General features: G+C 40.7%; 1 protein-coding gene across 6 annotated transcripts in view; it reads left to right on the forward strand.

The window, feature by feature from the left end:
• The window catches only part of LOC128030742 (protein capicua homolog), a 37,382-nt gene extending 21,034 nt beyond the window's left edge, over positions 1-16,348 (forward strand). Inside the window, exons 3-21 of one of the 6 annotated variants that reach the window (XM_052618635.1) lie at positions 1,879-2,028; positions 2,263-2,419; positions 3,388-3,496; positions 3,609-3,791; positions 3,893-4,025; positions 5,221-5,408; positions 5,483-5,615; positions 5,788-5,885; positions 7,351-8,209; positions 9,647-9,801; positions 9,901-10,061; positions 10,204-10,385; positions 10,761-11,216; positions 11,319-11,623; positions 11,779-11,933; positions 12,517-12,674; positions 12,791-12,925; positions 13,004-13,129; positions 14,317-16,348. In XM_052618635.1, the coding sequence (XP_052474595.1) occupies positions 1,879-2,028; positions 2,263-2,419; positions 3,388-3,496; positions 3,609-3,791; positions 3,893-4,025; positions 5,221-5,408; positions 5,483-5,615; positions 5,788-5,885; positions 7,351-8,209; positions 9,647-9,801; positions 9,901-10,061; positions 10,204-10,385; positions 10,761-11,216; positions 11,319-11,623; positions 11,779-11,933; positions 12,517-12,674; positions 12,791-12,925; positions 13,004-13,129; positions 14,317-14,609 (4,136 nt within the window). In that variant the 3' untranslated portion in view covers positions 14,610-16,348. Of the gene's footprint in view, positions 1-1,878; positions 2,029-2,262; positions 2,420-3,387; positions 3,497-3,608; positions 3,792-3,892; positions 4,026-5,220; positions 5,409-5,482; positions 5,616-5,787; positions 5,886-7,350; positions 8,210-9,646; positions 9,802-9,900; positions 10,062-10,203; positions 10,386-10,760; positions 11,217-11,318; positions 11,624-11,778; positions 11,934-12,516; positions 12,675-12,790; positions 13,130-14,316 lie in introns of all 6 variants that reach the window. The other 5 variants (XM_052618638.1, XM_052618637.1, XM_052618636.1 and 2 more) reach the window with 5 other exon arrangements.
• Positions 16,349-16,657: the final 309 nt, after the last annotated feature.

Below are 16,657 nucleotides of genomic sequence, written 5' to 3' on the forward strand. Positions count from 1 at the left end.
GCGTTTGAAAATTAGACATTGAGGCTTTGTACACCGAACTGATGAATTTGGATCAGTTGTGAAACAGGATGTGGCTCTGATAACGTTCACTGACAGCCAAAGAATAATATTAGTGGCCACGTGAAAAAGACGGATGTGTGTTACATGTGGCCTTTCATTATTAAGCATAATTTTCCTGACTGATAGGTATTACATTTCGTTAATCTTTTTAATAGAAAATCGCTTCCGTTGTGTGTCGCAACCCAAAGAATAAATCGCACTCGTAACCCCGGGTGTAGTAGCACCGTGCTAACCTGCTAATCTGGCAGATTTGGGCTTCCTATTTTCACGACGATTTACTGAACAAACGTTTCCAGGATTTAGGCATTGCTTATTTCGATGCCTTGAGTGCTTTTTTATTTTTATAACCGCATTTAATACTCTTTATTGCCAAAATACTTATTAATCGTTATACTGTATATGTAAATCCCCCTGGGCTGAGGTGAGCTCAGGTCGCGGAGTGTTGCAATACTCGAGCCCGAGGAGGACCGAGAGGCCTACTTAACCCCTTCATCCCCGTAGCTAACCGTCAATGTAAACAAGCTCAGACGAGGAGGGGGCAAACAGGACCAAAAATAAACTACATCATCCAAATAAAACCAAACCCGTTTCCGCGTTTCGAGCCTCGACGGTGTGCATACTAGACAGTGTTTTTACGCTAAAATCGACATTTGTTATAATCTGTGCGTTCCTGAAGCTGGAATGGCGTTTCTGTGCGGTACCTGATAGCACGCTATCATCATTTTTGCTACATTATGATCTGGTGTCTGAGCCAATAAATCTGAGTACAGAAGGACGTGATCATGAACTAAAGACCAGTGTGACTGAACGACAGCATGTCATTACAAGAACATTTGGTACCAATATGAAGAAACTCCAGTAGACGGATGCTGGCTGCATCGGTTATGGCCGCTTATTTTCATCGCTTGACTCAACATCACCTGTCTGGGAAAAGCATCATGTGGATATTTCATTTTTAATCGCAACGACTTTAATCTATACCAGATGAACGTTTGAATCAGTACCTTTATTTAAAATTACATGTTTGTGAAGTTTTTCAGTTATCAAAGAAAAAAAAAGTATTTCAAGCCTCTTACTCAACCATGTTTTCATCGGAAAGCCCGCAGTATCTCCGCCAAGGACTCAGCATGTTTGGTCAGTCATTAATACTCGACGTGTCTGATGTTGTTTTCCCTTATAGCAGGATTTTTGCGGCTGAAATATAGTATTCACAAATCGTGTCTATGTGGTTCTAACGGCAGCATAAAATAACTGCATGAACAGGCTGTTCTTAAATCATGTTATTGTAGAAGTGATTGTTTGGCGCCAAATACTGCCTGCTTAATATCAGTCGGGAACAATTTATTCATGCACTTACTGTTTTCATGACAGTCTGTTTTGCTTTAGTCTTTTTGTAAAATAAATCAAAATTGTGCTGCAGCAACATGACTGTATTTTTATAATAGTCAAACGTTTATGATATCTTTATTTAATAGAAAATAACTTTCATATATAATGTTACTGTTAATTATGTAAGATGTTTAGGCCTGTTATCCTTCTTCATTTTCTCTATTTAAATGTCTTTTGTAATATACTTGGTGTTTATTTTGATGTCATTGAGAGTGACACTAAAATGTGTAAATATGACTAAAATCATTAATAATTACTGAGACAACTGTGTGTCACAATTATGCAGTGGTATAATATTATTATCTACATATGCATCTAGTCATTTATGTGACTCATCATCAGGCTATGATTCGGTTGTTGATGTGTTTTATTACTTGGTGTTTTTTTTAATACTGGCTGGAATCAATGCTCTTTTATTTTCTCCTGTAGTGTGGACTAATGTTGAGCCCAGATCTGTTCCAGTGTTTCCTTGGCATTCATTGGTCCCTTTCCTGGCACCCACCCAATCAGATCTGTCGGCTCAACCTGGTGAGGGCCAACAAACTGTCAGTCATCCGCAGACAGCTTCTCTGAAGAAAGGTAATTTTCTTCATACAGCCAATGTCTGTGTCCAGAATTAGCTGAAATGTGTTTGTCAACCTTTTGAGATCATAAATATTTGTAGTCAATATTAAAAAAATGTGGAAGCCTGTTTCTTGGGATAGTCCGGATGCTGTTATGTATTTGGCCTCTCTTGTCACATCTGCAGTGACTCTCAGTAACTCTAGCCTCGGTAATTTAGCCATTAATGAATAACACGTCTTTCACTTTCAGAGGCTCAGAGCGGGTCAGTGCTGAAGGAGATTATAGAGGGAGCACCTAACCCTTCCTCACGGCCCACTCCCTCCGCTGATGAACTGCCCCCAGAGAGAGAGAAGGATGCGGAGCGAGAGAGACCTGACAGTGAAACAGAGAGTGACGTGGATGATCCGTGAGTGGTCTAGTGTGTGTGTGTGTGATGTGTCATTCTGTTTGAATATGTTTTGCTGCTGGTGTTCCTGTGTGTGGAAAGAGCTGCATTATGGCACCACAAAGAAAGAGAGAACAAAAGCATTCCACTTTCTCCTGTGTCTGTGTATGAATGACAGCAGCAAACCAGAGGCACTTTACATTAATGAACTTTCATCTGAATACATGTCTCCCTTGTTTTTCCCCTCGTTCTTATGAATCGCATGTAAAATTCTGCTCGCTTTTATAATCAAGTCATCTAGTACAGTTACTGCTAAATGTGCTTTACCCATTTAGATTATCACATTATCTTCACATTAAGGTGGTATTGACATTTGTGAAGCTTTCATCTCTTTAATATTATACACTAGATATTACAGAAATGTTAAAGCTCTATGCTTTCTGTTTTGGCAGTGGGCTGCAAAGCAGTAGCTCATCGACACAGTGCATTGCAGTTTTCAGTAATTGCATTCTGCTGTGTTGTTTCACGGCACAGTGAAGGGCCCTGAGGGTTACGGGAGTGAAATCGTTGGATCTCTTCAGCCTGTTTTGGGCTGAAGTAGCTATATGGTTGTGACTGTGTAATAATGATCAGTTAACTACCATAGTGTTTGTATAATAGAAAACTCCATCTTCAAAATTATGTGCATGCAAGTAGTAATACATCATCTTAATGCCTCTGCAATTAATGAAATAACTCATGATGATGATGGTGTGTTGTCCTCACACATGTTAAAAATAGGCGGCTGTGAACAAATGCTTCCTTTGTATTGATGCTAGTAGCGTGAGAAATAATGTTCCTTTTTGTAAGCAAGAAAGAGAGATTGTTTTAGTAGGGGTAGATGGGGACAGTCAGCATAGTGTTACACTGGGTTTATCAACACATACTGCTGGATCCCCGTGGATTCTTCTCCTCCATTAATATTCTCATATTTTTATTTTTGTGTACAGATTTTTCCCCGGTGTTCTTCCTGATCCGCCAATTTCTGCGTCTCCTGGAAAGCGTAGATCTCAGTCCCTCAGTGCACTGCCCAAAGATGACAAAACCAGTCCTGGAAAGGTTTGCGCATACTACTTTTTAATATTTTTGAACTATTTTATGTACATTAAAGCTGAGTTTATTTGATCAAAAATACAGTAAACTTGTTCCTTATGACCCTTTCACTTTCTAGAGGGAGAAAGATCACATCCGGAGGCCCATGAATGCGTTTATGATCTTCAGCAAGCGTCATCGTGCGCTGGTTCATCAGAGACACCCAAACCAGGACAACCGCACTGTCAGCAAGATACTTGGAGAGTGGTGGTATGCTTTGGGACCCAAAGAGAAACAGAAATACCACGATCTCGCATTTCAGGTTACTGGAACTGTCTTGTACTCGCAGATTGCAGGTTTAGACACCTGAATAATCCCCATTAAGTCTTTCCGGCCTGTAACTGTTCCTGTCATTATTCACAGGTGAAGGAGGCACACTTTAAGGCACATCCCGACTGGAAATGGTGTAATAAGGACAGAAAGAAATCCAGCAGCGAGGGACGAGGTGTTCCAGGGGGCAAAGACATCCGCGAGAGGAGCATGTCAGAAACCACAGGTGTGGAACAGGACAAGAAATGTAGATTGTCACTGTACACAGTGTTATGGATAGATTATATGGTGATTATATGTGCATGGATTATGGTTTCACAACTTGCACACATTTCGTCCCCTTGGTATTATAAGGTTCTATCTGCATTCCAAGTAGTTTTGAGATGTTGAGATATTGATATTGAGTTTTTGCATTCCATTTGACTGTGTCGAGAGAACCTTATTGTTTTTAAAATAAAAATACTAAAATATATACAACATAAAAAAATCACGTAATGTAAATAAATTGTCACAGAATATCAAAATAAGAATAACTCAATGTTGACAAAAATGTCAGATAGAACCTCATAATTCCAAGGGGACAATTTGTAAAGTAACTGTTATCTAATTGATTCAATATTTTATACGTGTTTTAATATCTGGAAGGATTTAGCTTCAGGGTTCAACAACAAGGTTAATTTATTTATTTATTTATTTTTGCAACATTAAGGTTTTTCTTTAAAAGATAGCTACTAATTGTATATTTATAATCAATATTTCCAAGACAGCGATAAATTGAAAAATGATGGCATACTTGGCAAAACATTAGTTTAGTTTTCAAATCATTCTTAATCATTCTTAAGACTATCAAGTAATTTTTGCAGTTTCACCAAAACCTAGCCTAGATCATTTTACACTTTTTATTAATGTTGACAACCAGATTTGCAAGTGAGGAAGGTAGATGTATTGATTTATTAAGAAGGATTGCCTGTTGGTTATTTATCCTAAAAAAAAAAAAAGTTCATTTTAATTTGGTATTTGTGTTATCTTGCATTGGTAACAGGCCTCCACAAGCTTTCATGGTTGCGGTTGCCAAATGTCAAGAGCTTAATACTGTTTTATCACAGTTCTTCATGGGACTGTAGTTCTTTCCCTCATTACAGGTGTTAAGTACACAGTCTTGTCTTTCTGTCCAATATTCGAATAAGTTTTAAATCAAAGATTGTACCTTGTAGTTGCTTGGCTTGTAAGACTTTCAAAAATACATTTTTTTTTAAATCTCTCCGGTAAAAAATTGAAGAACAAAATACTTCCATAACCACGGCTGCTGAAAAAGGGGACATTCACTGATGCACTCTGTTGTTGTGGCGGCCTGTTGCTTAGCTTTACCATAAACGATGTACAAAATAATATCAAACTCTTCTGTTTCTTATGTAATTCAGAACCTCCATCTGTGTCAATGGGAATGGAGCTCAAAGGGGTGGGGCCTGGGATGGTGAGCGTGTCAGAGCGAGTCGGAGCTGAGGGACAGGGTCAATTGCCCCGCCCTCGTGCCTTCTCCCAGAGTGCCATGCACAATCTGGAGAGGAGCGAGAGAGGCAATCCACAGGCACTCGCTGAGCTCGCACAGGTATTACATGCACACTTGTACAAGTGACACATTTATAGAGATTCAGGCTCAACGAACTCTTCCTGTGTTTTAAGATGTGTGGTGATGGTGGTCAGGTTGCAAGGCGGGGTGCTCTCTCCCAGACACAGAGGGGGGTAAGTGAGGACATGACAAGCGACGAAGAGCGTATGGTCATCTGTGAAGAAGAGGGGGATGATGATGTCATTGGTGAGTCAGACTTCATCATCTGAGCCTCTTTCTAAGGTCTTTTAATCCATAAGGATTTTCTAGGAAATAAGTTAGTGAGTGCTGAAGTCATTTCTGTCACCACTAAGACTTTTGTATTTATTACCAATTGTGTCGTTCTGTTGTATCAGTCATCATTGTGTGTCTTATTCAGACGACTCGTATCCAGGCAGCTCCATTGACCTGAAGTGTAAGGAAAGGGTGACAGACAGTGATAGTGAAAATGGATCTGGAGATGAAGGAGAACGCAAGGTATCATCTTGCATATTTGACATCTGTTGGTCTGTCTGTGTGTTGATCTGTACAAAATATATAATTTAAAGGAATGACTCACCCAAAATCTAACACTTTGTCATTAATTACTCAGCCTCATGTTGCTCCGAGAAACACAGAAGACAAAATATTAAAGAAATTCTGCTTTTTCCACGCAGTGAAATACGAGGATGATTTGTACTATTAAACTCTGAAACCATTTGTATGACATTTGTTCTACATTTAAGCCTCCATTTAATTAGGAGCTTAGTGTGAGGGAAAAGACCATAATGTAGGACGTTATTCACTGATAAACCCTCATTCCGCTGAAGCTCTCAAATCTCATTCTCACTTGAGATCAACTCAGAAATACAATCTTTGTCACACCAGGTTTGAAGTAATTGGTGCCGAATGCCGTTAGTTCTTGCATTTGAAATAACTAAGTTTACTCAGTTGCTGTTTTTGAACATACCAAAAATGAAATTTGGGAGCTATGGCTCTTAGAGTTAAGTATCAGTGAACAATGACTGAAATTACAGTCTGTTTCTTACACAAATCTATTGTATGCAAACGAAAAGTATTCTTACTAAAGGCCTGTTCATACCAACACAAATATTCAGCATGAATTTTCGGTCCGATTTTCACATGCGATTCGTCTGTTCAGTCTAGTTTATAAAATGTGAATGCAAACTCAATCTCTGACAGTAGGATTTCAAACTGTTTTTACGTGGTTTCAAACAGCGATTTTAGTATTCGTTATGGTGCTGTCAAATTATTAATAGCGATTAAATCGCATCCAAAATAAAAGTTTTTGTTTGCATGATATGTGTGTATTGTGTATATTTACTATGTATATAGAAACACACACATATACAGCATATATTTTGAAAATATTTACATGTATACATTTATATTCATATAATTTATATCTTATGTAAGTATATTTAATATTTAAAAACGTAAAATATATATTTTAAATATATACATGCATGTGTGTGTATTTATAAGTACATAATACATATACCCAGTACACACACATATTATCTAAACAAAAACTTTTATTTTGGATGTGATTTAATAGCAATTAATCGTTTGACAGCACTGCTATGGTGTTTATCAAACAAACTCATGGGTTGGCCAGTGTTTTTCCCAGTGTGAAAGACATTAGGCCTTAACATCTTTAATGAAATTGGGGTGAGTAAATGAGGAAAACTTCTTGTGAACGGTCCCTTGCTGAATAAAGTCCCACAAAATAGTGAAATGTAGAATGCTTTGATCTCTGTAGAACTAGTAAATTGCTTGTGGTACTTAAGCATTTTTCCTAAGTCAATTATTAATGAAGTTTGCAGAAGGCTATTACACAGTAAGTTTTATTAACTGGTAAAGGATCTGTGTCATTGCATATGCTTGCTCTAATTCATGTTCTCCTCTTTTCTCTGCTGCTTTCTCACTTGCGCGGCATCAGAGAGTTTTTGCTCCTGTGATTTGCTCCTCGTCTTACGGCCCTGGTCATGGTCGGAGCGTATCTCTCTCCTCCTACCCCAGCTCCAGACGCTTTAGCGATGCTTCCTCAAAGAGAAAGCGAGCAGTGGAGGGAGGTGATGGAGAAAGAAGGGAAGGTGAAGGAGCAGTGTCCCAGCCCTCTGCAGGTCAGTCCATCCTGCTCAGTTCTGCCGGGGGAGTGTCATCAGTGCTAGGAGCGGTGAGAGTGGCGTCCACTGTTGTCACTAATGTGGTGCGACCTGTGGTCAGCACGCCGGTGCCGATCGCCAGCAAGTCCCCACATGACCGGAAACCCACTCCGCCACAGACACAGCTTTTCATTGGACCTGGTACCACAGGAAACCCAGCAACAGCTTCAGGTGGAGGGGGTGGGTACTATTCCTCATCATCGCCCAATCCTGTTAGTGCATCAGGAGCTCAAGGGGGGCTGGTGACCAATCTAGTTTTGGGAGGCACATTCCAAGCCCCACCCGGTGTACAGCTTCTCACACCCCCTCATCCACAAAACCCAGCCTCCCCAGCATCGGCCCCTCTTACCCATAGTAATGGTCCACTTCCTCTGCCCGTTCTGCAGTCACACATCCTTCCCTCTGCATCAATAACCCCTTCATCGGGCCAAAAACCCATGACACAGGTTCAGTACATTATCCCTACCCTCTCTACCAACAATCCCAAGAGCCCCTCCCCTCAGCAGGCCGGTCAGCCAACCAGTATCTTCACCCTACCTACAGCTCTGCCCACTCACGCCTCGTTGGCCAATGGGAAGCAGTCGGGATACGTCTCCAGTCCTGCTGTGGGTGTAGTTAGCCCAGGAGCCAGAGGTGAGGATACATATTTTATAATAATCCAATGAGTGAATAAAACATATTAGAGAATAGGGCTGCATGATGTGTTGTTTAAGCATCGATATCGCGATGTACGAATCCACGATAGTCACATCGCAGGATGTGCGATGTAGGTTGTCGTAGTTGATCCGTTATTCATTAACAGTACGGGCCAGCTGCTCCCTGGCCCTTGACGAATGTGATTTGCATATTAATTGCACAGCTTAACCATCATAGAGTGAAAGTTTATCATTTGCATGTGTTTTTAAGTCTTGTCAGTTTAACAGGGCAGAGAGAGCGAAAGAGAGAGAGAGAGAGAGCGTGAGAGAGGGAGCGGGAGAAAGAGAGAGAGACAGCGAGAGAGTGCGCGCGTGCATGAGAGAGAGCTAGAGAGAGTGAGCGAGCGAGCGAGCCACGGCCGCAGGCTCACTGTCTTCAACAACACGAGCGCTGTCTTGCTCTCTCTCCCTTGCACATATTAATCAATTGACACGATGGTGTCGATGTTTAAATCATTTACAATGAGAATGTAAGTGTGCTCACCCCAATTTTTGTTTCTAAGAAAAAATTTGATTAGATTTCATATCGCAATATATATCGCATGAAAATAAAATATCGCAATGTCATTTTTTCCCAATATCGTGCAGCCCTACTAGAGTATATACCTGTTACATTGCAATAAAATTGCCTGATTACCTTTTGCAGTAAATGTATGATTTCAGTAGAAATTAGAAAAAAAAATTCTACCATTCACACATCATCATGAAAAAGGCAGTAATTCTTTGCAATGTATTTTTTGTTTCGAATGAGCCAATCCAATTTGCCAAAAGTATGCTTTTATTTTGATGCAAATGTTTGCCGTATGTGCTGAACGAATAGCCTTTTTCAGTATACTCCATTTTATAGCATGCGCAAAAACAGATGCTAAACACGTGCTCTTGAAAGTTTCCTCCTTGTCCAGCGTTTGCACCAATTCTCTTAAAAAAATAATGAATGATAAAATATCTTTGTACACGTTTAAAATAGAGTTTTGAGTATATATCACTCACAGCTGTCAGTGTGGTTTATTTTTATTACATCTTCAGTTATTTGTTGTAGTTCTATCTTTTTGTGAAAATGAAGATGGACCGGGTCAGTGTAGCCAGCTTGTGGACAGACTAACTAGTGAGAATAATACAAGGCGCGTGTGCGAGATGAGCTCGAGTATGTGCAGTAAAAAATTCTGTCTGCACGCTCGTTGTGCTGATGACTTGTGCTGAATCATTTTCCACAGAAGCCTGTATGTGTGTCTGTTTCATTGTGTTGTGGCTCAGAGCCATCATCATGTTCAGGTGCTGTTCTCCATAGTTTTGTGCTGTGCCAGATAAGACCATCTGTGCAACACCCAATTATTTTAAACACTTTGTTCTCTCTCTTTTTTTCTCTCTCCTGCAGTGCAAACACAGTCACCAGTCTTGCAGGGCAAGATGCTGGTTCCCATGGCAACAGTGAGGGCTGCTCCTGCCCCCCCTCATCATTTTCCCTTGGTAGCCCCTCCTCTTCCTGTTCAGAACGGAGGACAAGCAGGAAGCAAGGTGAGACCTCAAATGGTAAATGCCTAAATAACAAATTAACATTCGAGCATAAGCAGTGATTATTATTTGTGAGTGTGATCTGTTTTTGATCCTGTCTTCCTGTTTCCTTTCTAGATTATTCAGATTGCGCCAATGCCTGTCGTCCAGTCGCAGCTTCCCTCTACAGGACCAGTGCAGCCTGGGAGCCCGTTTTCTGTTACTATGGGAACAGCTACAGTGGTGGCCCCAGGCTCTACCCCGTCTCAGACCGTGCTGCTACCGCCCCCACCTACAAGGTACAGCGCACACTTTCACAGGGCTACTGATACTCACCTCACCAAACAGCTCCCCCACTCTTCTTTAACAACTCCTACACTCCTGAAGTGCTGCAGCACAAGAGAATAACCCTGCATTGCTCTGATCTGGCTTTTCCTGCAGAATCACTTATGTACAGTCCGCTCCTGGGGTTCCTTCTCCTTTGCCGTTAGTTCCCACAACAACCGGCTCCTCCTCTCAGACAGCTTCAGCAACACCTGGATCTGCTTATGTCCCGTCTCCCTTGGCCACCTTTGCAGCCATCGCTCATCCGGGGCAGACTTTGGTGCAGCCACTGATCGCAGGTCAGTGGACTCGTAATGAAAAGAATTCAGTATGTTTATGTCATCTAAATATCAGGGCAGTCATTTAAATAATTAACATTTGTGTTCAAATCAATCATTGCTATATATATATTAAAACAATTTAAAATAAGTTTCCATTTTAAAATGAAGTCATTTATTCATGTGATGCAAAGCTGAGGTTTCGGCAGCTTTTATTCCAGTCTTCTTTGTGACATGATCCTTCAAAAGGATTATTTTATAACTAGAGAAAGTTCAGAAGGACAACATTTATTTGAAACCAAAATCTTTTGTAACTGCGTGAAATAATTTTTGATTTTGATCAGTTTTTGTGTGTTTTTTTGTAAAGTGTGTCGCTGTTATCTACTGTTTCACCAGGTCAGCCATCACTGTTGGCCCCGGCCCAGTCTCCCAGCGCCCCTCACGCTCCTGCCATCTCCTCCATCTACACCTCTACAAATGTGACCCTGGCTACTGGGGTGGTGTCTATGGGTACGGTGTCACCCAGTGTGGTGTACACGGTGTCCAGTTCCTCTAGCCCATCTCCACACATCCTTCCTAAATACACCACAATGACCTCCATGACCTCTGTAACCTCAGACAGGCAAGGGAACATATCCACACATTCTGAGCGACAGTTGCACCAGGAGCGAACTCTGGACCGGCAGCACACAGACAGTCATGTCTACACGCAGTCCTCTGAGAGACAGACCGAGAAGGTCTCTCTCTTCCAGCCGGACAAACAGTTCCAGTTCCCGAGTAAAAGCAGCAGCAGTTCGGTTGCACCTCCACCGGGCACCTCACCTGGAAGCCCTGCTCAAACCTCTCATTCTGGTACCTGACATCCAGTTTAACATCATAAAGTCTGTTTTCATGATGATAATGCTGCCCTGCGGGGATTTCTTTGAAACTACACACTCTTTTCTCTGTCAACAGGCAGTGCTCCGGGGACACCCAAGCTGATCACGCCAAGGCCTCCTCAGAAAGTGAAAGCCACTGTGGCCAACATCCCAGTGGGCAGTTATGATGGAGGAGGGAGAGGCAAAGAGCGAGAAAAGGAGAGGGACAGGGAGAAAGAGAGAGAGCGAGAGAAGGATAAAGAGAGTGCTAGTCGGTTCTCATTTGAGGTAGACAAGGCAGCCGAGACCAGCTCCCCTGCAACCTTTTCACCAGAGGAGGGGTCCGCAGAAGCAGAGAGTGCTACACCTACTGGCCGTGGCAAAGACGCAAATGCTAAGGAGGTTAGCATCATTAACATGACTGTCAGATACATTATAAACCCAATCAGTTTAGTTTTTAAATCAGTGTGTTAGTTGCCTAAAAGCATGAAGTCGAAACTAAAAAAAGATTTCTTTTGTGATAAAGCTCACTCTGTTTTTCTTTTCGCTCCACCCAGGCTGAATGGAAGGACTCCCACCCTTCTTCTCCATTACCTGCTTCCTCTGGATCAGATCCTGCTCCGCCTCAGTCTCATGGTGATAAAGATGCACCACCTAAAAAAGTCAAAGCCCGGCCCCCACCACTCAAACGACCGTTTGATTCTGTTGACAAGTATGTTTCATGAAAGATCTTATTTATGTCCAGCCCTGTATTGATCATATGTTGGTAGTAATTATTTTTAATGGTGAAAAATTGCAGGCAAAAATGTAAAAAACTATATATAAAAACATAACAATTACTGTATTTTTCGGACTATAAGTCGCACCTGAGTATAAGTCGCATTAGTCCAAAAATACGTCATGATGAGGAAAAATACATATATAAGTCACACTGGACTATGTCGCACTGGAGAATAAGTCTGATTTATTTAGAACCAAGCACCAAGAGAAAACATTACCGTCAACAGCCGCGAGAGGGCGCTCTATGTCTTCAGTGTAGACTACAGGAGCAGTGAGCAGTATAGAGCGCCCTCTGGCGGCTATAGACGGTAATGTTTTCTCTTGGTTAATTTGTCTTAGTTCATTTCTCTTGGATCATGTCAAATTAATTTTGATAAATAAGTCGCACCTGACTATAAGTCGCAGGACCAGCCAAACTATGAAAAATGTGCGACTTATAGTCCGGAAAATACGGTAATGTGACCCCATTGCATGTATAGAGAAGTCAAAATCTTGTGATCGGTTATGTGTTGCAGGGTCCTGTCAGAAGTGTACTTTGAGGAGCGCTTCGCAAAGCTGCCAGAATTCCGTCCAGAGGAGGTTCTGCCTTCTCCAACCCTGCAGAGTCTGGCCACCTCCCCACGAGCCATACTGGGCAGCTACCGCAGGAAGAGGAAAAACTCCACCGGTGAGAGTAGGATTCAGACCTCTCTGATGAATGAGTGTGAATTAGAACTTAGTGTTGATGATATTGGGTCAGTCTATTCTTACAAATCAAATCAACTAGCCCTCAAATCCTCCTTTATACAGACCTGGACTCATCCACAGAAGATCCAATCTCTCCGAAAAGGAAAAGCCGTCGCAGATCTAGCTGCAGTTCAGAGCCAAACACACCTAAAAGCGCTGCAAAGTGTGAAGGGGACATTTTCACCTTTGAAAGGCCAGGTAACACTTCACCACCCACAGAACCGTCATCATTCTGCAGCCTGTATCATCCTGCTTCAGCTGCTTTATCTGGTACAGATGGAGAGGACGTGCTGGGGGAGCTGGAGTTTGATAAGGTGCCCTACTCCTCTCTCAGGAGAACTCTTGATCAGAGGAGAGCTCTTGTCATGCAGCTATTCCAGGAGCATGGCTTCTTCCCTTCAGGTACCGCACACACTGTACCACCCACACAGCTTACAGACAGAACAAGAGTCAAATGAAGTTCAGACCAGTCACAGCACAAACCTTAACAAAAACAGATGCTATTGACATTACATTATTCATTAGACCCATGGATTTAGGGGTTCTGGGATAAATACAAGACTAATGGAATCTTAACAAACCCCCCAAAAAATATGATAATAAAAGTATATAAATTAAATGTATATTATAAATGTTTCAAATGTATTTCTTAATCTATTACAATTTATAACTTTATTATTATATATTTGTTTTATTTATGACCAAAAGATGCATCTAGCAGGTCTGAGTCAACTACCGTCAAATACACACTGAAAAAATATTTTGTATTACTAATATATTTCTAAATAATAATATTATTATTTTTAAGAAATATCGTACAACCAAGTTTTTTTGATCCATGTTTTAATTCATACAGGTTTGTTGTGCAGCATTTTATTTTGATAAAAATATGCAAGGTTTTGTTGTAAGTTAATTGTTATATTTTCATTTAAATTTAAATTTTAAGGTTTCATTCATTCACTTTATTAGACACCATTTCTGATTATAAATTATTAATAAATCATAAAACACAAAAAGCTAAATGGAAAACACAGAATTTAACGGAAAATAAAATGGATTTCTTGGGACCCTAAATTAAAATGTGGTGTTTAATTGTGAACAAACGTTATGTTTCAATTAATTCTCATGGTCTTATAAACCTGTGGAAAGCATTTCCACATTTCTGGTAAAAATCGTCCAGCCTAGCACATAGTTCACTATATTAAAGGAATGAAGTGTACATTATCTAATTTTCTCAACATCACTTCTCTCCGAGCATGTCTATTGAACAAAACTGGAGAAATTATACTCTCCAGTATAACGCAGTTACAAAAAGAATCGACTGCAGCTTCAGAGAGTTCCATAAATGCATCTCATAAAAGCACTTGCACTTCTGATGCCTTGCGATGACTTTGTGTGAGAAAGAGAACAAAACTGAAGTCAGGACTCAAGAGCTTCATACTGTGATTTATGTTGACCGAGTGGCACATCTTCTGAGATTTATGAAAGCCGAAAACCCCTGCATTAGATAAATAAAAATCCCTTTCATAAATTCTTCCATCTAATGCTGACTTTGTCTCCCCCTCTCGCCCCTCTCCTTCATTCAATAGCTCAAGCTACTGCTGCGTTCCAGGCACGATACGCTGATATCTTCCCCACTAAGGTTTGTTTACAGCTCAAGATCCGAGAGGTCCGGCAAAAGATCATGCAAACAGCAGCTCCGTCGGAATTGGCCGGCACTTCAGATATATCCTCCTTGCCTGGACCTTCTGGGGCGGCGGTGGCGGCCAGTGACATAGCTGCAGGGGCAGAGCCTCAGGAAAAAGAGGCCGAGCGCGAGGGTGAGCAGAACAGCTCGGAGGAGCCCAGAAATGCTGACGATTCACAGGACTCCACCAGATGAGGTTGATGGACAGACGGATGGCTTGAAGACCAGATGTCTCCCCTCAACCTCTGCGTGATCTACATTTGTTGTCCTGTCTCTTCTGTGACCGCCTCCGAAGGACTTGGAGAGAAAAGCAAGAGCAGAGTTTTCATTGATATGGAGCATATGAGGGGAGACGCCTCAAAACGCTTTGGGGTTTTGATCCTTCTCAGTATTTCACGTGACGTTGACTTCTGAAAACTTGACTTTGACACATTCAGACACTTGCCTACATAATCACAGACACTGTTAAATGCACACTCTTTAATTTACAGCATTATCTTAGTCATTAGGCTTCCTTTGGACTTTGAAACTAGAGGACTATGGGCCTGTCCTGGACGCCAGTGAAGTCACAGTGCTGCTGATGCCTCTAGAAAGGCCAGACGTGTGAGGGGACCCCATCCCGTTTCAGACTCTTGTGTTTTGTAGGCCTGTTTGGCTGTAGTTAGGCCACAGGTGTTTTTTTAATTGTTTTTTTTTTGGGTTACTGCCAGTCATTGTGAGGCGGGCCTCCATTGGCTGAGTTTAAGTGATATTGAAGACTTATTGTACTTTTATTTTAAATATTTTCTCGTCTTCTGTGGTGTTTTACATTTTGAAGACTTTTCCCAGAGAGCTTTAAGGCACTGAAAACCTTCAGTGAGGGACTCTGAGCTGCGCTGCCATTCGTAAGCCTTTTGTCCGATGATTGGCTTTAGTGGTTGTCAATCAAACTGGAGTCATTCCGAGGCCTCCGATTGGCTAGCCATGAAGGAAACAGGTCGTGGAAGGGAAGTCGACAGGCACATTATTGCCATTGATTTATGTTTTAACCATATATTAAGAGATTCCACGTATTTAAACATTTCTTTCCCCGCCTTCTTTTGTTTTTTATTCAACTTTTCATGAGCTGGTGAAGCATGGAGCAATGAGAATGTTGGGAATATATTCTTAAGAATTTACTATAAGAATTTTATTAACTTTTTAGAGAAACTTGATTTTTCAACACGTAATGCTAAAGGTCATTATCTTATAAAATCTCATTATTACTGTACTGTTCTTATTAATGCTTTGTTGTTCTTGTGGATCTGATCCTTATAACCTATATCACTATTAATACTGTATTCCTATTAATATACTCTTTCTTTAGCAGAAACGGAGGGATGAGTTCACCCTCGCACCTAGAGGCACTTCCACTACCTTCTTTTTTTTAGATGTTTTTCTTTCACTCTTTATATTGATATTCACAATATGTTTTATTTCTTACCAGGAAGTAATTACATAAGCCTTTGTTGTTAAGACACTCCAAACATCTTTCTGGAAGTCGTACATTTTTAAATATTTTTTTTCCACTTACATTCCTCCCCTTTCTCATTCCTCCTCCTGTCACTTTATCGTTCTTTCCTCAATCACTTTAAGGCTGTGAGGTGAGACTGGGAGGCCATAGATGGTGATCTTCTTCTCTTGCAGCACTGGTCTTTGTTGTACATAAAATACAGTAAGAGTCCAACGACTCAATAATCACAATAAAGAGCAGAAACCTCATTGGAAGAAACGAAGCCAGTAAACAAGAAATGAAATTGTATAACTAAAGGAGAAATAAAGAAATATGGTTAGAAACTGTTCTTATTGTGTTACCTTGTTTTGCTGATTTACATATCCGAGAAAGTCTTTATACTGATAAGCTTTACATTTGAACTGTATCTCTCAGTAAACAAATAAATAGATGTTCAAAGAAACAGACTCTTCGTTATAAGTCAAAACAATTATGTGTAAAACTTCACCGATCTACATTTGTGTGTGAAGTTTTGAGTTCTGAATGGCTGAATAGTACATCAAGTTATTAGAGGTGAACATTACGAATTAATGAATGGTTGGGTGTTTCCATATGTATTATGGGTGAATTGGGTTTAGTTTATCACATTTCTTGATTTGCTGCCTGTAAAAAAGCCAATTGCAGTATGAAGAAACTAAAGCATTCCATATAACATCAGAACAGAGTTAAAGTGATTTACTCCAGCTGACTCAAAAAAAAAAGAACATTCTAT

The sequence above is a fragment of the Carassius gibelio genome, chromosome A16, assembly GCF_023724105.1.
Source record: "Carassius gibelio isolate Cgi1373 ecotype wild population from Czech Republic chromosome A16, carGib1.2-hapl.c, whole genome shotgun sequence".
NCBI lineage: Eukaryota > Metazoa > Chordata > Actinopteri > Cypriniformes > Cyprinidae > Carassius > Carassius gibelio.